The sequence below is a fragment of the Stegastes partitus genome, unplaced genomic scaffold, assembly GCF_000690725.1.
Source record: "Stegastes partitus isolate 25-593 unplaced genomic scaffold, Stegastes_partitus-1.0.2 Scaffold1124, whole genome shotgun sequence".
NCBI classification, from domain to species: Eukaryota; Metazoa; Chordata; class Actinopteri; family Pomacentridae; genus Stegastes; species Stegastes partitus.
The window spans coordinates 157,076-181,796 of NW_007578855.1; the positions used below are offsets into that span (position 1 = coordinate 157,076).

Consider the following 24,721-nt stretch of genomic DNA (forward strand, 5'->3'; position numbering starts at 1 on the left):
ACCTACCGCTAGCAGGCTAGCAAGGTTGCTAGCCTAGCGAGCTAGTTCTTCGAGGCTTTCAAGGCTAAATTGAATAAGAAATGACATCACCGAAAGGCGAAATGTTAATCGTAGAAAAAAATGGAGGAAGGCGAGTATCCTTTAAACGCGACTGTAGCTCTCAAGCTGTAAACAAAACACGCATAACCCCTTGATGACTGTCAGACGCTGTATGATCGGTTAGTTTACTGTCGGCCATTTTGCTTCTGTGTGGAGCTTTAGCCAGCATATTATATCACCAGGCTGCTTGTTGATCAGAGAGGGGAGGAGGAGCGGAGCGACGACCCGCACCGGCCACCAGAGGGCGTCCGATCCCGCGGAGCTTCACGGTAAACACGCGAGAGGAAAGCGATGTGCCCGTACACGGAGCGATTTGTTTTGTTTTCTAAACATCTTTAGGTATTTGTGGAATGACGTTTTATTCCATAACAGATAGATAGATGAATAAATATGACATAATTAACGAAAACATAAAAACAAACACAATTATTACGTGCTTATATTATTATTATTATTATTATTATTATTATTATTATTATTATTATTATTATTATTATTATTATTATTATTGTTGTTGTTGTTGTTATCTATCTATCTGATATTAAATACAATGACATTTTGTTTAAACAAGGAATGAATGAATTAACATATTTATTTATTGAATATGATATAAAATGCAATTCCGTAGAAAAACTATAATATGTAACAAAATCAACATTAATTAGAGGAATGCATTTTTATGAAATACATAAATATGGCTGTGTACTTAACATTAGATAAAAAGTCATTCCATAACCCATGTAGAATCTGTAAAACGGGTGTTTTAGGGGACTTATTTAAATAATGAACGGGAAAAATTAACATATTTCTTTATTTAATATTAAGCCAAACACCATTCCATAATTTATGATAGGTATAAATATGATCATTGTGCTAAGTGTCACTGTGCTCATGTCGATTCATACTGTGATGTTTCTGTAACTTTACTTACAGTCAGTCAACAGTGCAGCATATTTATTCCACCGTGTGGCTCATTCCTGACTGTACATACTTCCTACTGGCTCCTCTTGTAAATATATTTATATGTTCTTATTTGTCTTTTTATACTTGTATTTTGCACCACTGGAGTTGTCTTTTAATTTTGTTGTACTTTGTATATGATGATGTATATAATAAAGCCTTTATTATATATATACGTATGATGATGACAACAAAGACTCTATTCTGTTCTATTCTATTCAAAGTGTTTATTCTGATGTCTAAAAACACCTTTTTACGAGTTTGCACTGAATTATCTTCTTATTCCCGTGAACAGGAATAGTGCAAGCAGAGCAACACTCAATTTTTGTCACTTTTCAGGACATCATATAGTATTTATTACAGTGTGGATTGATAGTCTGTAGATGTAAAATTAATTTCTTTTCCCATTACTTTGTGTAAATAATTTGGTGCAGTTTATTCCCTCACTCAGTGTAGCTACTGTGCTGATGTCTACATGTACACTGTTGTGCAGTATGTCAACATAAAAACAAACAATGACATCTTTTTGTTTATGAATACACATGTGAAGTCAAAATGTTTTACAATAATTTATTTTTTCTAACAGGTTACAAAAGAAAAGACATTTTAAAAAAAAATTTGTACACTCTAGTGTAATTAGACATTAATTGCTATAACTAAAGGCCTTTTATACTTTTAGTATGATCTATACAACAGGTTTACAGTCCTGTAGTCCAAAGCATTTGGATGATACCACATTTTTTGTTCTCGGGGCTCAGTGTTTCGGCCTTTTCAATTTGAAATCAAGTGATTAAAGAAAGGATATTTTTAATAAAAATACAAACCCTTTCAAAGTAAACATAAAACTCACCATTTTACTGGAGCATCTGTAGTTAATTATTTTCAAACTGAATTTGGTGAAGCCTGAGTGAGGAAAAATACGTATCTGTCCAAAATTGTGAGGATCTGGACTTTGTTTCTAAAAGACTGTGTCAGCCTAGAAGTCGATACTAAAAATGAAATGCAAGTGAGCAGATTTTAACCCTCCATTACATCCCCACATACTACAATCCTTTAACACTTTAATCTGTCTTTGTGTCCTTATAGCTTCTTATATCGCTCATAAATGGGCACCTTGTGTGATCCCTTTGGGTGTTATTTCAAAATAGCAGTTATATAATAAAACTTGAAGTGTAGGAAGCTGTCTGAGAAAGTAATATTACAACGTAATTCCTACTGATACAGAAACAGGTAAGTCAGTACAGACCTGTCATGTGGCTCAAATCAGTTTAATAATAAAAAAAAAGAAAACACTTTTCTTCCACTGTAGCCAGTCCAGCTGGGCTAGAAAGCTGCAATCTACTTTGACTTTCTAACGTAAAGTTGTTGTATTCAGGCTATGAATCCATAGTACATGTTCTGTATCTGTCCTCTACTGCAGCCGATCCAGTTCCACCCAGGCTACTGCCCTCTGCTGGCTGTGGATAGCGTTGCGTAGGGCGGCCAGCAGCTCCTCGGTGCAGCTCCAGGTGTTGGGCTCCAGAGTGTAGTAAAGCAGAGGCAGCGTCTCCAGCTGCAGCTCCTCGGCCTGGCACACCTCCTCCATCACGCTGTCCTCCCCGCACCGTGGGAAGAATTTCCTGCGTCAAGCGTTGAATTGAATACGTTATTTCAAATGAGGCCTCTTTTGTATTCATAAGTAAGAAAATACAACACTGTCTGTTTTATATTAGTTTTTTATGGCTGCTACCTTGGTCAGGTCTCCCTTGTAAAAGAGATTTCTAATCTCAATGGGACTTCCTGGTTAAATAAAGGTAAATACGTATAATAAAAATTTTACTTGCAAAGCAACTCAGTGTACTCTTACCTCAGCTTCTTGTGTTTTTTGTTCTTAGGGCGAATATGGATGACGATGGGGTAAATGCCCTGTCTCAGTAAGCCCTCCACACTGGGCAGGCCCAGCTCCAGCAGACAGTGCTTGTCCTGGGACAAAGATAGAGCAGGTCAACGTGTTACAACTTGCATTATGGTCTTCTTCTCTTTCCATAAAACGACTGAATGCATGATGTTGCTGATTTTACCCACAAACATCCTTTTGAATCTTGATGTGGAAGATTTAGGATGTTTATGTTCTGATGATCACAGCTTCAGAGCAAAACAGGGAAGCGATGGGAAGGTATGAGTGTGTTTTCTTCTGTGATGTTTTTACCTGGCTGATGACGTCTTGTATCGACTGCAGCCGTATGCCCAGAGCCTGCTCCGGACTGCAGGAGTCCAGCAAGAATATTCTCTTGTCTTGTCTCTCTGAAGCCTGAATGGGCTCTGAAAAGAAGACGCAGAGGAGAATATGACGTGACGGTCACATGAAGAACCATCAACATCTGTTAATTTTGTTAGTGTTTGAGGTGTCGTGCGTGTGTTGTGCACATACCTGGTGGGCAGGTGTTGAACTTCAAACCCGACTCTGCTGGCTGGAGCAGCCTCTCTATCAGACCGCGGGAGAGGAGCGACGGGGAGAAGATAACCGGCCGCTTCGTCTGAACCTGCGCCGGCTGCACCAAACTATATGGGATTAAGTGCTCCTCGTGACCTGCAGGGAAAAAGCACACATGCATGTACATCCATCCATCATCTCTACACCTTAATCCTCACTAGGGTCATGGGGGGCTGGAGTCTATCCCAGCTGACTCAGGGTGAAGGCAGGTTCACCTGGACAGGTAACCAGTCTATCACAGGGCTACACTTAGAGACAGACAACCAAGCACACTCACATTCACACCTACGGACAATTTACAATCACCAATTAACCTCAGCATGTTTCTGGACTGTGGGAGGAAGCCGGAGAACCCGAAGAGAACCCACGCTGCACGGGGAGGACATGGAGACTCCACGCAGGAAGATCCCGGGTGTCCTCACGGGAACACGGACCGGCGACCTTCTAGCTGCGAGGCGACGATGCTAACCACCGAGACACCTTGCAGCCCCATGCATGTACATTAATGCAAAAAATTAGGATTTATCACCCGAAAATACGTCATTGCATTTCGGCAATGTGTGGATGAAACTCACGTTTGCTGAGCGTGTAGAGGACCTGCTGTGTGGAACCGAGCCCACGGCAGCTGGGGTCCACTGCTTTCACCAGCCGTACGCGGACGGATGCTTTCTTTAAAAACTGCACGGAGAAAAATGGAGCAAGCAAAAAAAAAAAACAAGTGTTTAAAGGGCTTCCATGATAGTTTTTAAGTTGATGATTGAAACTGAGCATGCTGTGTATGTAATTTCAATATGAGGGACCTCACTACCTTCTTCTTGAAGTCTTTTTGCTCCAGCGCCATTTTTCGTAACTTTACAAGTAACAGCTGTTGAGCCCTGAGAGGGAAATTAGTGCAATCCAGGTTATTTACTAGTTCTATCATAATCATCTTGCTTTGTGCTTAATTTTAACAGAATTACACACTATTCTGGTAGATTCATCGTAACAACTGGACTTCCAAGAGGCTTTATCAGTTCTGACTGACTAGTTGGGAGTTCCAGATACTGATATCCTGAAGGGGCCTGAAGCCTCTTGGATGAGAGGTGAAATGTCTTCAAGGATCTCAAGCAGGTCCAGTTGCTACGATTAATCTACAAGAATAACCATGACCTGGATGACTGAGAATCTTCACAGACATAATTACGCACTATTTCCTATGATTCAAACCAGACAGATGGGAAGAATTAGAACACAGGCTCCAGAAATATGGCAGTCAAGTAGGAGACTAACTAGCATACCTGTTGTAGTTGGGCATCGTTCCTGTCTGCAGGGGCTTGGCTGTGCTTGGGTCAACCAAGGAGCAGTGCCAGTGGTATTTTCCGTTGTACCGTGTGTCCGTGACGTGTATAATATCATCACAGGACACGCCCAGAGATGGCGGGTCACCGTGAGGCTCAATGTTGAGATTGACGCGCACGTAGAAGGAATCAGCACCCATAAAAGTAGGCAACGACAGCTGGGAGCAGAGCTTAGAGTATGCTGAGGGCAGGAGGCAGAACAAGGGGACAGCTTAGTCGTCTATCTGAGACATGGATGAACTTAACTTTATGGGAAATGAGGTCCAGGTTTCAGGAACACCACTGTTTCACGTTGATCTGACAGAACTCACCCTCTGGGTTGCTCTGGTGTTTGAGTGTTGAGGGCTCGGTCCACCACTGCAGAGAGAAGTGGGCCACCTCAGCCGTGCACTGAGCCAGCAGCACACTTCCGCCACCAAACAGAACCCGCTCCAGCTACAAACATAAAGACAAGACTGCATGTGATGTTACAGCCTCACATTCCTACCATCATCATGCAGAAACTCATCCAGCACTGTGCACGACTCTCTTTATGAAGCATTCACAATTTTCCTAGTAGACGATTTATTCACACCTCCAGCAGCTCACTGCCCTCCTTCAGGCCACACTGTTCAGCCGGGGAACCAGCTCTCACGTGGCTGACAAAGATCCCTGTTCGGTTTCCTCCGACTATTACGATATCATCCGCTAGACTGGCTCTTCCGTGCTTCGGCGAGTCGGGGGGACTCGGAGACGGAGAGGAAGGAGGATTCCTAAGAGATGACAAGGATGGGCAGCGACAGATGAGGATGGGTCGATACGTATATTTACTTTTCTGCTTATTTTATGTTGTAATATTTCACATAGTTTCATACATAATGAGAACATATGCACTTAGAGTATTGAGCATTTTCAAAATCGTCGGACCCATTAACGTTTAATGAGACAGCAGTGATGAAGTTTGTTGCGTAATCGCCCAACATGTTTATCCTGCTGTTTGCATCATCATTATGCTATGAAAATGTCAGTCAATGCAGCGAGCAACATGTAAGTGACAATATCAGTTATTAAGCCTGAATAAACTACATGAGTCGACGCTTTAACACAGCTTTAACTGGCTGTCACAGACGGGCATCAGAACTGTAAGGCTGTACCTGGAAGCACTGGGAACGGCGTTGTGTGAAGAGACTGTGGGCAGGTTGACCAGGTCAGGGGGGAAGAGATGGGAGTGTAAGGAGGCACAGGAGTCCCACAGGGAAGGGTCATTCTGTTCACCTGAAAACACCAAGCAGCCTCCTAACATCAGCTCACAATGTACTCAGAGAACGTAACTGGAGAAAACGTCTTTTTAAGTTTGTTGTACTGATTTGATCCTGCATGTAAAAATAGAAATCAGAGCCCTCTTTCACACGTTCCTTTCTTTTATGAAATGGAGCGCATGAATGAGCGCACTCTGACATAAAGATGAAATAAAAATGCTAGATATCCCATGTCTGAATAAGACTGTTGTTCAGAAATTAGATAGATTTTCCCCCCTCTAAGACAGATAGCGAACAGAAGTTAATTACCCCAACTTGGGATGGGGACTATTTTGTTTGCAGAGAAAACTGTGACGGTTGTTCATGCAAAACAAGAAAGAATCAAAAGAATAGCTCATTTGCAAAAACAGATACCTCCATCTTCATAAACCTTCAGAAAATCCACTTTTCCATCGTCTACCTGATATCAATCAAACTTAAGTTATCTCTGTTTTTGTCATTTCTACTGAGTCAAATCCTCTCAGCTTCAGTTTGGTTGATATTATCTCAAGCAAACAACAACAAAAAACAGTTTTCTGAAAATCTACAGCAATGGAGTAATCTGTTTTTGCAAATGAACTCCTCAAATATAATACCTGTGATGTTGTCGTTCTCATCACTGCCCCACGAGTCCAAGTCAAACCTTTGTGGGGCAGAACAAGGAGGATGTCAGTTAAAAGCAATGAAAGTGAAACGTAAGTCCGAACTGGTTGAGAATTAGTTCTGTGTGATCGATGAACTCACTCTGTGTTAAACCGGCGGTTGATGGAGTTCATACAAGGTGGAAACGGGAATATGGAAAGACGATTTATCTCCTTTTCGTCGTCTTGTGTCTGAGGGTGGAGGGGATAAATATGAAGACGGTGACTCTCAGCCTCATTCTTTGTCACGTTTTACTCTCATTGTTGGTGAAGAGCAGAGCTTTCATACTCACTGATGACAAGAGGTTCTCATCTGAGTTGGAGGGAGAATCTGAGGATCAGCGGAGAGAACGTTTGCAGTCAGTAACAGCCACACCGTCTTTGTGTAAACTAACATGCAAAAGCATCTTCACATGCAAAACTGCAGAAGCATCTTCCAGCAGCCAGTGCATACGACTTACTGTCCGAGTTTTCGTTGGCCTGGCCTCCAGAGGGCGCCTGTCACACAGAAAAGATGAGTTAATCTGGTGTCAGCTGGCAGCTAGTGAGAGGTGCTGTACAGGTAGGGGCAAGCTGAGAGTTGCATAAGAGTTTATTACAACATCTCACTCTCTGAAACAGTAATAAGATCCTTGTCTTGCTGAAGAAATGTGCTTTGAGGGCCAAAAGCTACATTCCCTCCAAAACACGGCAACTGTTTGTTTGATTGAAATTCAAGCATTTCAAGTCCAATGGATAACTTGAAGTGATACAAAGGTAGGTGGTGAACTGCCAGAGCTTAAAAAAAGGACTGAACAATAATGTACATTTTAGAATTATACAAAAAGGCCTTTTTCAGGGAACAAGAAATAAACAACTTCAAGCTGTTCTGCATAACTGGAGGTTGATCAGGCCTTGAAAGTTGTTGCTACCAATTCCCACAGGTGTCCCATATTGTCTCGATTACTTACAACCCACTCTGTCTGCATAAACGTAGTGTTGGAACACAATGTGGTACCAAACCCTCGTGAGCATTATTTGAACAGTATTGTATTGCAGAAAGTAGTGCGTTGCTATGAAAATGCAGAGGAAACAGCAATTAATAATGGAATAAAATTAAAAAAGTCTTTCCTACAGAGAGACTGCGAAGAAAGTCAAAGTGTCAGTGAACACGGTTTGCTTCACCGTCAAAGCAAACTCAGAAACTGGGGGAAACTCTGACAGGAAGAGGTCTGGCAGACCCAAAGCCACAACAGATTTAGAAGAAAAGTTTCTGAGAGTCAACAGCTTGTGTGATAGGCGGCTCACAGGGCAACAAGTTCAAGCACAGCGCAACAGTGGTCGTAGAAAGCAAGTCTCAGTTTCAACTGTGAAGAGAAGACGCCGAGCTGCAGGTTTGACGGGTCGAGTTGCGGCAAGAAAGCCGTTACTAAGACGTCAGAATAGGAAAAAGAGGCTTGTCTAGGCCATGAAACACCGCCAATGGGCTACTGAAGACTGGAAGAAGGTGTTTTGGACTGATGAATCAAAATTTAAAAACTTTAGTTCATCACACAGGATTTTTGTACGCCGTCGAGTAGGTGAAAGGACGGTTCCTCAGTGTGTGACATCATCTGTCAAACATGGAGGAGGAGGCGTGATGGTGTGGGGCTCAGAGGCAACCTGAACCAAAATAACTACCGCAGCATTCTGCAGCGCCATGCAGTACCCTCTGGTACGCATCGAGTTGGTCAGGGGTTCATCCTACAGCAAGATAATGACCCACAACATGAGTCCAAGCTATGCCAGAACTACCTTAGGAAAAAAACAACAAAATGATGAGCTTGAAAACATGGAGTGGCCAGCACAGTCTCCAGACTTAAACCCCATCCAGCTGGTTTGGGATGAACTCGACAGAAGAGTGAAAGCAAAGCGACCTACAAGTGCCACACATTTATGGGAACTTTCTAAAGAATATTTGATTTCCATTGTGGAAAGAATGAGTGTGTTCAGCTGTTGCATCTGCCAAAGGTGGCCACTTTGATGACTATATTTTGGTTTATAAATTGATTCCATGATTTCAGTGGTACAATGAGACATTAAACTACATAAATTTCAACAAAAAAACTGGAAAAACTGGGGTGTTCTACAACTTTTGATCGGCAGTGTGCATTAAGAATTATTTTAACCATGTGGATGAAACCCAGCACCGACCTTTCGTAGTATCAGATGAGCGCTGTTGGGCTGGGGGCTCAGGTCCAGCCCGAGGGAACAGCAGGGCCCAAAGCACTGGTCTTCGCTGCACAGAGACAGGTGGGACTGGGGAGCAGACACATGGAATGCTTAGATGGACGACATGTTCTGTGGTGGACAGGACAGACTCCTGCAGTAACTCACGCAGTGCAGACAGGGGTTGCTCTGATCCATTTGCTCCCGGCACCTCTCCCTCTCCCTCTCCAGCTCTCTCTGCTGCTGCTCCAGGTTGGCCTGCAGCTCCGCGATGCGTTTACGCAGACGGTTCTTGTCCAGCAGACAGTCGGTGTACTCCAGCTGCAGGCTGTCCCGGCTACGCAGGGCCTGGGCACAAAGACGGAGAATAGGCTCCATCGTAAAGGGGATTCATGAAGAAGGAGTCAGCACTCTGGGACGGTTAGAAACTACGGCTAAAGGATGTGTAAAAAAACCGTTATGACTAATGTTTTCAAGGTTCAAGGCCTTCATTGGTCACAAACACAAATATACAAAATGTAATGCAGAAGAAGAAGAAGAAGAAGAAGATATAAAAATATTGATGTGATTTTTGCTGCAGCCTGAAACATGTTCCTTTAGATCTGCAGCATATGATTTGTGGCGCCTCTGCACCATCACAATGCTTCCTTTATAATTGTATGTATGTATCACACTTTACCTTCATCAAAACAAATTGATCTCTTCAGATTTTGACATTGGACTTGGCAATATTACGATTTGGATAATATTTTGACTAGTTGTTCAGCCCCATTCGACATTTGTGCCCAGGTTGGATTCGCACCTTCTATTTATACAGACCTGATCTCTCTCCTTTTCCACTTCCATGATTTGGTTGAAATAGGACAAACTCCTCTTCTGCTCCGTCTCCCAGTCCAGCTGGAGAGTCCTCACCTTCAGCTGTAGCTGCTCGCACTGCGACTCCAACTGCAAACACAGGTCAACATTACAGCCTTCATTCAAAGGCAGGAACAATAAACACCCACGAATAAACCACTGTCTGGGCACCTATTTGAACCTTTAAACCTCTGGATTCAGACAACTTTTCACCTTGTCTCTGTGCTCCTCGCTGCTCTGTAGCTCCCCCTGTAGTCTGGTGATGATCTCGCAGAGCTCCTGCCTCTGCTCTGCAGCCTCCCTGCGGTCCTGCTGCAGGATGTCCATCAGAGCCTGAGACATGCCGAAGATAAACGCCACCACAAAAGGTTCTTACAAGGTCTTCACAAGATGTTTTCAGATGATAAAGTGTGTATAATTTAAAAGGGAACCGAGTTTCTCTGTATTCTCGGCTTTCTGCACCTCGGTGAAGCGCAGCGGCTTTTGTGGCAAAGCAGGCGGAGAGCCATTTACTCCGATAGAGCGAGTAGAGTTTGTTTTGGTCGTCTCTGCAGCATCAGTTGTGTTTTTCTCTGCCTCTGACAGCCTGGACTTAAGCTCTTCTACCTGTGTGAAGAAAGACCACAAATAGAAAAAGCTTTTTCTACTGAAACTACTAATGACAGTCATGTCAGCAATACGACATTCTTATACTAATAAACTAATCGGCACAGTGCAGATAAGCTAATAGGAGCATAATGAGAAAAAATGCAGTTGGATATCAACATTAGCAGCTTAAAGGATAAAAAGTTTATCTGTGAGATTTGCAGCTATTTGCAGCCAACTGCTTCATACCTGAGCAGTGTGGTCGACATGTTGTGACAGCACACAAACTACATTAAATAAAAGGTGGTTGATAACATCAGTGCAGCTGCTCGGTAACGCTCTGTTTAGCCTCTTGTTCTAGTTGATGTGTTTCAGCTCAAGCAGTGAACTGCCAGGGGGGCAATTATTCGCTGCCTTTTCATGCCATCAATCGAAACTTCTTTGTTTTCTTCCCCCGAGCCTCCCACAACCTACAAAAACAGGTCTTGTTTTCTACGTATGGCATGCTTTTGAGGCAACGTGTGCCTTACAAGCAGTAATATAAAGTTTCCAGCACACATAACAGCACCTTAAAGTCAACAGATGCAAATCAGTTTGGGGTCATAATAGAAAACTATCCATCCATCATCCATACACCTTAATCCTCACCAGGGTCATGGGGGGCTGGAGTCTATCCCAGCTGACTCAGGGTGAAGGCAGGTTCACCTGGACAGGTAACCAGTCTATCACAGGGCTACACTTAGAGACAGACAACCAAGCACACTCACATTCACACCTACGGACAATTTACAATCACCAATTAACCTCAGCATGTTTGTGGACTGTGGGAGGAAGCCGGAGAACCCGGAGAGAACCCACGCTGCACGGGGAGAACATGGAGACTCCACGCAGGAAGATCCCGGGTGTCCTCACCGGGACGTCAACCAGTGACCTTCTAGCTGCGAGGCGACGGTGCTAACCACCGAACCACCTGCAGCCCTAATAGAAAACTAACTGAACATAAAGGAATTTCCTCGTCTTTTACCTCCTAACAACCTACCTGCCTCAGCAGCTCCCGCTCTCGGCTTGAGGCTTTGCCCTGCTCCTCCAAGGCTCTGGAGTACTTCACAGCCTGCTCCAGGTGTCTGTCCTTCAGCTTTCCCAGCTCTCGACTGGCTGACTCCCAGTCCTGACGCAGCCTACAGATGCACACATTCTTATTAATTCTTACTGACTCATTATTGTGTAAAAATAGCGCATGAGAAAAAAAAAACTACGGCAAAAATATTCGCTGTCGTCTTTTTTAAATAACTCACTTAATCTGCATGATCATTGTTACGAATCTGTAAATTCACACCCAATCTCTTAAATGTCATTAATCAATCATTCTCTGATACAAGATTTTCTTTTCACAGCCTTAATCTGAGGAAAAAACAGCGTACGGGAACAAACAAAGACACCTATAACAGCCAAACCTTTCTAGCTGTAGTCTTTGGTGACGTAGCTCCTGAGCTTTGTGCTCAGCGCGGCTGCGTTCCTCCTCTGCCATCCGACAGCGCTGAGACAGGCGCCGCTCACACATGCGACTGTTTCGAAGCTGCTCCCTCAGTTTACGCACCTCCAGCAGCAGAAACTGAGTCAAACCCTCCGGACCCTCCTCATCTGGGGAGAGAAGGACAGAGGAGCTTATTAGTATGGAGGTTATTAGTTCATCTGTGCAATGCGAGGAGAAAGGACAGCTATTCTTTGTTTCGTATGCGTCAGTAAAGAATAATTCATACCACCCTATAGACGCCCAGCAAACATAAGTGGGACTGAGCTAGTCTCCAAATAACGTAAAAATGAAGATGAGAACTAGTTAATTTCAAACTAAATGAAATCAATAAATATTTTTCTGAAACAGTTCTTCACAGAGCGACAGTTGCGAACATAAGCATCTGTTTATGTCCACTGAAGTAAGTGCATATAAATGAAATATTCTACGAGCTGCGATCCGAGCAGACCACCTGACACCATGTGATATCAACAGCCAGAACCGAGTTACACACAAGCTGGAGAGGAGAAGACAACATCATTCTGTGGCAATCAGCGGCAGAATGATCCAACTTTCATGTGGAGGATCATCACTGGTGAGGAGAGCTGGGTCTGCGGCCACCACCAAGGGATAGAGAGGTCAGGAGGACGAGGAGGATGCTTGTTCTTTTCTTTGACATTTATACTATAAGGCGCTGCAAATCCAGCGTCTGACTGCCAGGGCAGAGTGAGCATCCTGTGGCGACTGAGGGAGGATGTTTAAACGATCTGAACTGTGGCGTGTGAGGGCTTGAATGTGCTGGTTTCGATACCCAAGGCAACACAATAGTCTCTTTCCACCTGCCCAACTCACCAGATCCATCTTCGTGGCATCTTCATTTTCCCCCCAAAACAAAGTTCAAGCGGAAAGATTGGTACAGATTAGGAAAACCAGCGCGCATTTCAGATGGTACTTGACATGATTACATAACAAGATGTCTCGGGGGCATCATGAGGGCTGCTGGAGCTCTGGGAGCACTGATTTGGATGGAGATAGTGGCTAAATTTAAATCAGGTATCGCTTTTTGATCTTTTGATGCCCTCCTTTCCTTTCATTCTTCCTAACCCTTACAAAATCATTAAACATGGAATAATTGATGTCAGTTATTCTTTTAAAAACACACGCTTTTGCACACGAGTCCCACTTGTACATAACAGTTATCATCCACTTCACACTTTGATATGTCATGGAAATGTTTTGGGTGATTTTTCTCAAGCCTGACTGAAGTCAACAGCTCTGCAACGATTCTTTCCATCCAGATATAAAAGAAAACCTCTACTTGCCCAGTATGAGGGAGCATCGCTGCGTCGGTTTCTCTCCTGTCAGCTGGGTGTACTGCTCCGGATGGTAGAACTCCAGGGATTCCATGAAGGCCTGAAGACCTCGCTGGCCCTGACCACGCAGGATGTCCAGCAAACGGCCTGTTCGACAAAAGAGAAATAAACAGAAACACTGATATAATTCACTGCCCCAAACACAACATCCATCCATCATCTCTACACCTTAATCCTCACTAGGGTCATGGGGGGCTGGAGTCTATCCCAGCTGACTCAGGGTGAAGGCAGGTTCACCTGGACAGGTAACCAGTCTATCACAGGGCTACACTTAGAGACAGACAACCAAGCACACTCACATTCACACCTACGGACAATTTACAATCACCAATTAACCTCAGCATGTTTGTGGACTGTGGGAGGAAGCCGGAGAACCCGGAGAGAACCCACGCTGCACGGGGAGAACATGGAGACTCCACGCAGAAAGATCCCGGGTGTCCTCACCGGGACGTGAACTGACGACCTTCTAACTCAGGGATCTCCTATTCCGGTCCTCATGAGCTACTGTCCTGCAGGTTTTAGACGTTTCCCTACTGCAACACACCTGACTCAAACTAATGGATCTCCAACAGCTTGTTGTCGAGTTCTACACAAGTCTGTTAATGATCCATTAATCTGAGTCAGGTGTGTTGCAGCAACGTCTAAAACCTGCAGGACAGTAGCTCACGAGGACCGGAGTTGGAGATCCCTGTTCTAGCTGCGAGACAACACGCTAACAACCGAGCACAGCATCAAAGGGTGAAATTGTGTCAAAAGGAATAAACCGACACAAGTTCATGTCAGCGTTTTTGTTTCTGTCAACGATCAGTCTAACCACAGAAATGCTGCTTCTTTGATGTGAGCTACAGTATCTCTGTACTTACATAGGTATTTGAAACATGAACATGATGGATGACTGACAGAAGCATGAGCTAACTCACCAGCAATGAAACAATATGAACTCGGCATTGGACCAGCTGCTCGTCTTCATCCCTCCGTCTTTATCTCTGTTCACTCCTCATTCCTCCCTCTCTGCCTTTACTTAGCAAAGCCTTTCATCCTACTCTCTCCTCAGTTCCTGCTCACTTCTCTCACTGTAATATTTATCTTTACGACCCAACCTGTTGCACAATCACTCACGTTTCTGCTTTGGGAGTTTCACAGAAGAATCCTCGTACGTAAACTGTGCATTACCCAGATCAGCGCGTCTTGGAAGGTTGCTGGTCAGTTGCCTGTCTTCCAACGCAATGCAAGAAATTCACGTGATCCCTTTTGTGATGATGAGTGAAATCAGCAGTCTAGTCTGGTCTTGGTATTGCACAACACTGATCAGTTTTACAGGGTTTGAGCAGAGTCATAGGTGAGCTGCTGTGCTGAGCTGCAGTGAATGGGACGGGGATGTTACAGAGGCAACATGGCAGAGATACGTCTAAACCATTATAAAGCATAAAGGAGCGGTTTTCATAAAGAATGTGTAACTCTGATGCACAAAGATGAGGTTTTTTTTTTTAGAGGTTTAATTGATGACTGGAGGGATTTTAAGCATTCTGGCACCACTGGGACTCTGTTGCAACATGGCCATAGATGTAAAACTGCCAATCTGACACTAAAGAGAGCCTGAAAACACAATTAGAGTCTTTTTTATGGTTTGTAAGCAGATTTGGGGTCTTTATTTGTAATAGGCATGGCACATAATGACATCTTCAAGATAAAAGTTGCTGAATCTAAGCGTCTGTGTGTTAAGATTTAAACTATGACTATGAATTATGACTGTGATGGATGATCTGTGGTAACTAAGGTGGCCGTCATATTGCAGTTTCACTCATTTGAAAGTGTGTTTCCAGAACAGTGTATTTGTGCTTGATTGGTTAATGCAGGTTGCACATCCAGCTGCATGCTTATCAATTCCATGGTGAACAAAAACAATGGTTATTTTGCGTGGAAGTAATGCTGGATGATTTTGTTGTCAAATGCACCCTCCTTCGTCTCACCGGCCTTGCTGATGCGCAGGGGGTACTGTGTGGAGTTGAGCACCTCATCTTCGTCCTGCTCGTCGATGACCTTGCACTGGCGCAGGTACGGGGTGAGTTTGGCCGGGTTGAGGATTCGTGTTAGCTTGTGTCGTACTCCCTCCACGCGGTCCCACAGCTCCTCGCAGCGCTCCTCCGTCCACGGGGGAGAAGATCGCGCCTCCTCTGGAACCATGTCGCCCTCCTCCGCCCAAACCGTGACACCTGCACGAGACCAGACACTGTTTTAGTTCAAGAAATTTGAGGAAGACGAGCCTGGTTTGGAAAAGACATCCATCCATCATCTCTACACCTTAATCCTCACTATGGGGGCTGGAGCCTATCCCAGCTGACTCAGGGTGAAGGCAGGTTCACCTGGACAGGTAACCAGTCTATCACAGGGCTACACTTAGAGACAGACAACCAAGCACACTCACATTCACACCTACGGACAATTTAGAATCAACCTCAAAGCATGTTTCTGGACTGTGGGAGGAAGCCGGAGAACCCGGAGAGAACCCACGCTGCACGGGGAGAACATGGAGACTCCACGCAGAAAGATCCCGGGTGTCCTCACTGGGACGCCAACCGACGACCTTCTAGCTGAGAGGCAACAGTGCTAACCACCGAGCCACCTTGCAGCCCATATCTTATGTCCATCCCTAAATTAGATATTTTTCTGATGGAGCATTGACTTAACTCCATCATTCTAAACATTAGCAGTCTGTCTGCGTTGTAAACAAATAAAGTCTTTTAACCCCTACTTAAAATTGTCTGCACGGTGCTTTTCTTTGTCTGGCTGTATAATAGAAGACATTGTTGAGGATTCATAAAAGATTACTGGACTGATCTGCAGCAGAGGGAAGGAGTGAGATGAAGCTCTTTACTGGAAATCTTCCAAGGAATGCTTCGGGGGATTTTCGCCCGACAAAGTATCAGTCTCACAGATAAGCCTTTGACTGGAAGCCATCGACCCTGCACGGATGGCAGATATGCTGTTTAATGCCACTTAAGATGACGCCTCGATAAGTTTAAAGCCAAATTATTTGAGGTAATGAACAGCAGACGAGGTTTAATTGTTGTAAGGTCTGCTGATACGAGGGTCAGATTAGTGGGGATGACTCTTTGTGGGTCATTGTCTCACAGTGCGGGAATGAAAACATCACCGTGACTCATATCGCACACCTAAAAACACACCAGGGGACCGCAGACAAAAGCTTTCTCAACCCCATTCACTTCAGCAGACAAGGAAAGTGAATAAAACAGCCGCTGCCAGTGTGTGCCTGTTGAACTACACTAATGTCTATTTCCTGAAGTATGTAGTCGTAGTAAATAAAGAGGTGCTGATTGTGTTATCAGTGATGCAAGGCGTGGAAAGCTCTTACTAGCTTGCTGAACTATTTATTTATTTTTTTTTACTATTTGTTCTGGCCTGACGATGTAGTGAGTCACAGTTCCAGTTAAAGCCTATAGATCAGTCAACAATGAAAACGAATATTTACCCACTGTAGCTCTCCAAGTGATGACCATTAATAGCAGTGAGTTTCCTGTTGCCCCTGTGCAGCTGATCAGAGCCATCTACGCTTAGCGGGCAGGTTGAGGCAGGTTTGGGATGCTCTGGAATGTCTGTCATTACCCATAAACAGCCTGCTCACCAGTGATTACCACTCGGTACACTCAAAGGAAACAGTGACCCACATTGGAATACAAACCCCTGATCTCACATCTGCACTGCAAAATGGAGACTTAAACCTGTTGATCTGACTTTTAGGAGATTGTTAAACCGATCATTTGCTTACAGACTTGACTTACTTCACAATTTTGGAAAAGCACTAAAACTAAGAACTTTAAAAGCCAATTTTGAGTAAAGTAAAAAAAACTTTAGTAAATGATAAATATTCGATATGACTGAAAATATTCCAGGAGTGTTAAATCACCAGGAACTTAACTTATTTTGTTGAGAGAAAAGAACAATTATTTTTTAAATGTATGTACCAAAACAATTGAATAATATACATTTTTAAAACCACATTTAGGCAACCTGATCACTTGTTGACTAAACTAATAGCACTTTCCAGTAGGTTATTTATCTGTAGACACAAACAGTGAGTCATTTGGGTTGCTCTAAAACCTGTGCAACATTGGGCAATATGATTACTGTATGAAATGTGAGGGTGAGCTATACGTGCTTCCGAGCTGGCTAGTCTTTTTCATTTTGTCGACACACCTGAAGCCCGATCTGAGAACCTTAATACTTATACTGGAGCACAGTCACGCTAACTGAGCGACAGAAAATCAGTCTTCAAATCGTGATTGAAGTCTTAAATATTCACTTACCACTCATGTCTCCCAGCTGTGAAGATGCCACCAAGCAAAGCGCAGTGAAATCAAGTCCTCTACATCCCATTTAGGAGCGAAACAGCGAGGAGTGAAGTATGTGGGCGTCACCTGAGTGGTGGGCTGCGGCGCGCACAGACCGTCTTTTACGCACAGGTCGTCTTTTACGCACCCAGCTCCTTTGCCAGCAGTCACGATCAAGAAAGTCCCAGTTGTGACCTCGTTAAAGCGGATTTTCTGTGTCAGCTCCCTGTAGACACGGTTCGATAGAAACAAGCGTTTCTGATGTCAGTAGAGTCCCGAGGCAGCAGATGGCGCTTTCAACCAGTGATTGTCTTCTTACTAAGCTTTCATAAGATCAACCTAACAGCTGTTAAAGTAAAAATAAATCCCAAAGGGTCGAAAAAGTGTCCACATTGTGCTCCGGCACAGCCTTTGCGTTAAAGTGTGAATCTTGTCATGAAACCTTGTCACTGAAACGTCTAAAAGAGAAAATGACTCATGAACGCTGTGACTCACCCTCCAGGTGTCTCACTGCAAACTAGAGCAAAAATAAGCTGTCGCTCCATAAAACCAAAGGAGAGGCACTTATGTGCTGTAGACATTTGTGCCCTGAGGAGCAGCAGCTTAGTCAACCGATCAGAAACACAGTGACACAGAGTTTCATCCTCACAGTGTTTGTGGAGCCATGGTGAGGCTGGTACTTGAACCTCCCACAGAATGACTGTAATGCAGTTCTTCATGAGTGGGACAGGTGACTCATCCACCCACGGAGTGGCATGAAAGTAAAAAACACAAGTGGAGGCAAGTGGGGGAAAAGCATTACGGAAATTAATGTGTTTATCATCCTGCAAATATTGCAGCAGCAGGTGAAAGGCTTCATTGTCTACTTCGCACCGTTTAAAACCCTGGACATGTTGCTGAACCTTGCAGCCCCCACTTACATAATGTGATGGAGAAAATCTGTTGCTCTACAAGACCATGATTTATCAAGCTGCAAAGCAGGAGGACTCGCAGGTGAATTCCAAACAGGGTTTTATTTTACCCAAAAACGATGAGGAAAGTTACAGAAAACAAAATCCTGGTTCATAAAAGAGGTCAAAGAACAGAACTTAACTGAGGACATCAGCAACAAAACAACAGCACCAACAAACTCTGAATGTCCTGCAACACCTGGATCAAAGGTCTGATCAAACCAGTTACACACAATAGGGGGAAACCTAAAACAGCTACAGCTAAACTAACATAAAAAAGCACAAAACAGCACAGCTGACCTGCTTAATCACAATAATAATATCAAACAAACCCAAAATATATCTAACTGCCCAACACAAGTCAAACGAATAAAGTAATATTTAAATGAAATAAACCCAGTCCACCCCTTGAAGTAGCGGGCACTTGGTATGGTCTGATTGGCAGCTCTGGTATAAAAACCTGGTCCTCCTTTGGCCATCTTCTGTCTGAAGTGAGTCCCATGAGACACAGAACAGGTTATTGCAAGTTAAACAATACAGACGTTAACTACATGTGCACCCTACAAATAAAAAGGCTAAATAAACGTTTGAAATGATAAATTATGTGTTTTTATATTGTTTGCAATGTGTGTGAAGCGTCTCAACTTTAAAGTGGTTCCTGGGTTTACCAGCTTTCATGGTTAAGATGGCTGCAAGCTCGGCCATCACAAAGCGGCTGTGCTCAGGAAGTTTGTGCTAAACTATTTTTAATCTGCTTGGAAATATATAGAAGCTATTAAAGTATTGACCTCATATTTAGTTTTTAGTTTCTGTGTTAGTAGTTAGCTTATATATTTTTAGATATTTGTATGCTTTATATTTTCTGTTTCCATTATTTGCATCTAGTCTCCTTTCTTAGTGTTTTTAAAATGAGTTTTTTTTTTCATGTCTGTCAAATGGAATTTACATTGAATAGGGCTTGAATGTGCGGTTAAAGGTGGGGGAATGTTGTTTATTAAACTGATTTATTGAATTCTGCATGACTTTAAACACCAATTAAAAAACCTCAAGCAAGACATAAATGTGTATCAGCATCCTAAGTGGGTAAATATGTCATTTTGGAAAGCGTCGTCGCTAATTGTTGAGCATGGGGCAGCACACGGAGGGCCTGTCGTGTGAAACATGTCTTTCAGTTACAGTATAAAGGCAGACAGGAAATACAGGGTGCCGGCAGAAGAATGTCTTTTTCTTGGCATGTGGACAGGAAATGTCAGGCTGTCCTCCGTCTCTGGGCCTCCCCCTCCCCGAATAAACAGACGTCCTGTTTGGGGTCTGCTGAGACATGAGATAGATGATGGAAAGGAGAGATCTGCCTCGACGTTGGATGAGGAACACAAACTGTTGCTTGTGTAGAAATAAATGCAGACTTTGCATGAGGAAGGTGTATAGAAATGGTTTTGGTGGCATCATAAAGGCCTTGAAAGTGATTTATCTATTCTCTTTGTTTCCATGCATGAGAATTAAAGTTTTATCTTCATATGTGGTAATGTGACAGTTTAGACAGGACATAGAACAGTTCTTATAAATAACTCCGTTTCCTCTTCTTCTTTTTCTTTTTTTTTATCTTGTGCTGTATTGCCTGTTTGACTTTGGCTCTGTTTTGTTATGAGTCACATCTTGCCTCTGTCTTTCTTTTTTCTTTTTAATCACTGCCTGTTGCCCACTTTGTTCTGCTCTCTTGCCATTTGTTCCCTCTCTCTCTGCCTCACTGTGTGCCGTTAGCTTCACCCCTCAGACAGACCAATCCATCCTCCGTCCAGGCCTCGGTGTTCGCAGCGAGGGAGGGGCTGCAGTGGATGAGCATTCCTGTTGTCTCTGAGGTGACGGCGACACAGAGGAGCCATTGATGGCGGCACTGGACCCCACAGTGCGCTCATGCTGGAATGCGCGATATTGTGACAGCTCAGTCGGACAGAAATAGGCCGTACAGAAAGCTTGAAGTTCACTGCACTTCAGTTTTGTGCTCTTCAACTTCACTATTCTTCTTCAGACAACAAGAGAGTTAAGCAGCATCTGTTTCAGAGCCATTACAAAAAAGAGAGGCCCGGTGAACTCTGATGACACAGATACTCAAAGCGGCTAATTATCGTGGCCGTGAAGGTGTAGCTAAATGATTTGTCTTGAGCAACGCACAACAAAGGAGAGCAGTAATCCAGCAGCTTAGGCTAAGTCAACAGGAACTGGGTGTGACTGGCAACTATCACTGCTGAAATGGCTTTTCATATTTGTGTCATTGTTAGAATGACTGTTGGAAGCGCCCGGTGAAAGTTTGGAAAGCTTCCCCACATGCAAAATGAAGAATTATTCAGCAGTGCACAACTTAAATAGCACCAGTGTCTGTTGGTTTCATTTCTAGGTTTGTTCCAGTCCAGAACACAACAAGCCCGGCTCTTCACCCGGCAGCTGAACCCCCCATGGCTCCGTCTATGACTCAAGCCCGGCGGCTGCACAGAATCGCCCCTTTGTATTCATGAAGAATGTATCTTTTCTGAGTTTTTTGGAAAACAGAGGCAGAGAAAGAGAGTAATGGGGGCATGAGTAATTGAGACAGATTTAAATCTGATGACATGTGATTTATGCTTCCTTTGTAAGCAGGATATCGCGGCAGCAGCTTTCACTATTGATCAAACTGCTTCTGTTACCCCCGATAATTTAGGACAAAGTTGTGAGAAATTAATAGACACCAGTGGCACATGTGTGTTAACCAAGCTTCACTTGTATAAAGGAAGATATATTTCCAAGGTGTGCTGCTAAGTTTGCCTTAACTGCATAGACCCACAAGTGTTTCCCTCGGTTACTGTACGTCCTGCGCTGAACACCAGTGTGGCCTGATGAGATCTTGTAAATATCCCAGAGTAATACCAGCAATTTCCTGTTTAGCAAGGAGTAAACATTAATAACATGAGAGGAATTCTTATTAAAGCAAACAAGGAGCTCAGGAAAAACAGTGAGCTGAACAACATTTTTAACTGTCAGAGGTGTTTGTTTGTTTCCAAAACACTTGATGTCATTTTATAAAGTGTAAGAAATCTAAATCTGTTTTGTAGCCGCACAGGACGCTGCACAAACTGCAGATGTAAATGTAAATGTAGTACTCTTACAGTTATAGTATCCAATAGAAGTGAGTACACGTCTGTGCAATGTCACTTAAATGTCAAATAATTCAAAACTCTACCACCTCTCAATATTTGCATTACTTCTAAGTTGGACAGCGGACTTCTTCCTCTTATAAAATTAGAAAAAATACACTTTAAAAAGACTGTCTTGAAAATACCGGCCCCATAATAGAAATTTAGTGCAATGAAAGTGAGTAAAACTGATGCTGGGGAGGTGGCATTTATAGATGGCAGTGTGAAGGCCTGTGGATATACCAAAACATTGGCTGACCGTCTGCAGAAGCTTGAAATTGCTTGAAATGACCTTTCTTTGATCAAGTGTAAAGATGACAGTGGGCCAGGTTGGGGCTCAGTGGTTAGCACCGTCGCCTTACAGCTAGAAGGTCGCTGGTTCGCGTCCTGTGATAGACTGGTTACCTGTCCAGGTGAACCTGCCTTCACCCTGAGTCAGCTGGGATAGACTCCAGCCCCCCATGACCCTAGTGAAGGTTAAGGTGTAGAGATGATGGATGTATGGATGGGCCAGGTTGACTTTATGACATTTTATCAGTCAGAGCTCACTGGCAGCCAATTGGTTGAATGTTTGACCTTAAATTTGACGGCAGAGCTTTTTTTTTTTTTCTCTTTGCAGTGGAAGGAGGAGGTTTCACTTCTGATTGAAGGGGCTGAGAGAAGCCGTCACCCAACCTGGGAAAGTTTACTTTATGTTTTTCAATCCCTATGTTGCATCTGTTGGTCCTGACTTTCCTCCACTGTGGGAAAGTCTTTGGTTTAGAGTTGGAACTGATGAAGACAACGTGTTTACCAAACAGACAGATACAACCAGAGCTGTGTAAAATAAAAAAAATAAAAAAAACAAACCATACATGTGCACTCTTGGAGTACAAAAAGCTAGTTTAGCCCAGAAAGTCTGCTCAGGTTCTATATTAGTCAAACAATAAGTGCCACTTTTGCCCACACTACCATACCCGGAGTATGACGTCACTCCGCATTGTGTTTTCACATTTAGATGCAACACACACAGATATTCTTACACACACACACACACACACACACACACACACACACACATACATATCTCTGTGGTGCCAGTGAAAGCTGACACCCGGCCTGCTCCTCTTCCTGTCACTCTACTTCCAGAGCAGCGAGGTTTGAGTTGACGTTTGAATTACAGGGTGTAACGCGACTGTCTAAATCGGAACTCCACCACACATTTGAACTGCAGACATAGACAGCTTTACCAACCGCTGCACATCAATTTTCCCGGACACACGGTGTTAAAAATGCATCTATTGCTAACCACATGCTTAAAAAGTTGCCTGAAAACAGGACCGGGGGCACATATAGTAATAAAGCAGTCACGATAAGCAAAAACACTTTTGGCCTCCAGAGTCCACAAGTCTGAGTGTTTAAATGTGTATATTTAAGCGAGCGTTTCAACGTGTGGTCTGTGGGTGTTGCTGCTCTCCTTGCTTTGCTTTGCTTTGCGTGCTGTTTAAATGGACAGATTTGGAAATGACGTCCAGGAGTCGCTGTTCTCAGAGTTTTCACATCTGCAATCACGATCTGTTAACTTTAGCTAGCATCAGTGAAACACAAAGGAGGAGCGTACAGTCCTCTGGGAAATCATAACACTGAAGAAAGAGGCGTGGAGAGAGAGAGTGCTAAATTGAAGATTTTAGTTATTAATTAGGACTCCTAGAAGCCATCTAGCACAGTCCTCTGACAACATTTGGTTTCTGTTGTTTCCATATCCAGCATCTGTGTGCACACGCTAAACATGAGCGACCACATCTGGGAGGACGATGGTTGGTTTCAGTGCTTACCAGCTTTTACAAATCATGTCTGTGTGTCTCAGCTGCTTCATATCCACTCTGGCCGGCTTTTTAAAAAAGCCATAGATTGCACAAGACTCTACTGCTGTCTCAGACGTTAGAAGAAAAAGTTTCACACCTGAAACATCTGTCCCACAACCTTGTTGCAGCCAGATTAAAAGTCTCTCAGTGAGAGTAAACTGTATGTGAAACACTGATAGCGAGATGAGAATTGAGGACTGAGACATCACCAGGTTAAAATCTCATACGATGTGTGCAACAGTGGAACTCCTCTCATCCGCCCCTTAACAGACATTATTTACACCACAGTGGGAAGTAATTTAAGATTTTACTTAGAGTTTTGTATGATCGTTGACAATGTCGTGCCCAGTTTCAGCAATATGGTGCATCTATACACGATGATGACTTACAGTGTCTTTAAGAGGCTTAATTTAAGATTAGACATTTTTTAACCAGACGGTAGAAATCTCTTTGAGTGAAACACCTCTCCTTGAGTTAAACAGACACTTCCTTTGGTTAGTGTAAGGAGTGTTTTGGAACGTGCTCAACATGACGTTGCCAGAGGGAAGTTTTACCTGTTGTTGGTAGATTTTGGAGGATAAAGCAGTGTACAGCAACTACATGGATTTCTTTTTCTGAGAAATAGTCACCAAGAAGAACAGAATCCATCTCCTAAATTTAGCCTCGATACCTAAAAACAGTGTTTCAGAACCAGTTGTGTATTCATGCCTGTTCTTCAGCCGTAGCCTAGAAAGCACAGAGGGCCGACTTTATAATGCTCTATTGTCTCTGGGCCAACACTCGGCTTCCTGGCGGGTCAGAATCCACGGAAACGGGAGCGCAGTCCAAACAAAGCCACAGGGATCGACTTCTTTCATGTACCCCTTAACCCAGCCCTCCGTATATCAACCTGATCACGCCACCCTCTCCCCGCTTACGCCCATCACTCCCACTTCCTGGACGCTCATCTCCAAAATGCACATCTGGGTTTCATGAGATCAGGAGTCCAACCTCCTGGATCGGTCCTCGAAAGCAGGAGCCAGAAGAAATCACCTTTAGACTAATTCATGTTTAAATGTGTTTTTACTGGATGAATGCATCAGGTCTGACGGACAGTAATAATAGTGAGCTG

At 43.6% G+C, this 24,721-nt stretch overlaps 1 protein-coding gene and 1 long non-coding RNA gene across 2 annotated transcripts; one reads left to right on the forward strand and one right to left on the reverse strand.

The window, feature by feature from the left end:
* Nucleotides 1-163: 163 nt before the first annotated feature.
* On the forward strand, nt 164-14,040 carry LOC103368116 (uncharacterized). The gene is made up of 3 exons (XR_520757.1): nt 164-249; nt 10,669-10,672; nt 14,030-14,040. It is a non-coding gene; the product is annotated as an uncharacterized LOC103368116 (long non-coding RNA).
* zmp:0000000896 (caspase recruitment domain-containing protein 10) lies at nt 1,576-18,267 on the reverse strand. Its single transcript, XM_008296371.1, has 24 exons — nt 17,626-18,267; nt 15,271-15,513; nt 13,250-13,387; nt 11,869-12,055; nt 11,454-11,592; nt 10,292-10,435; nt 10,043-10,162; nt 9,794-9,919; nt 9,143-9,322; nt 8,960-9,064; nt 7,249-7,285; nt 7,081-7,118; nt 6,891-6,979; nt 6,743-6,789; nt 6,003-6,123; nt 5,444-5,621; nt 5,181-5,304; nt 4,810-5,050; nt 4,341-4,407; nt 4,108-4,210; nt 3,470-3,628; nt 3,248-3,360; nt 2,906-3,021; nt 1,576-2,678 (listed from the first exon to the last, which is right to left on the reverse strand). The coding sequence occupies exons 1-24, from the start codon at nt 17,693-17,695 to the stop codon at nt 2,471-2,473; spliced, it is 3,093 nt and encodes a 1,030-aa protein (XP_008294593.1). The 5' UTR covers nt 17,696-18,267; the 3' UTR covers nt 1,576-2,470.
* Nucleotides 18,268-24,721: the final 6,454 nt, after the last annotated feature.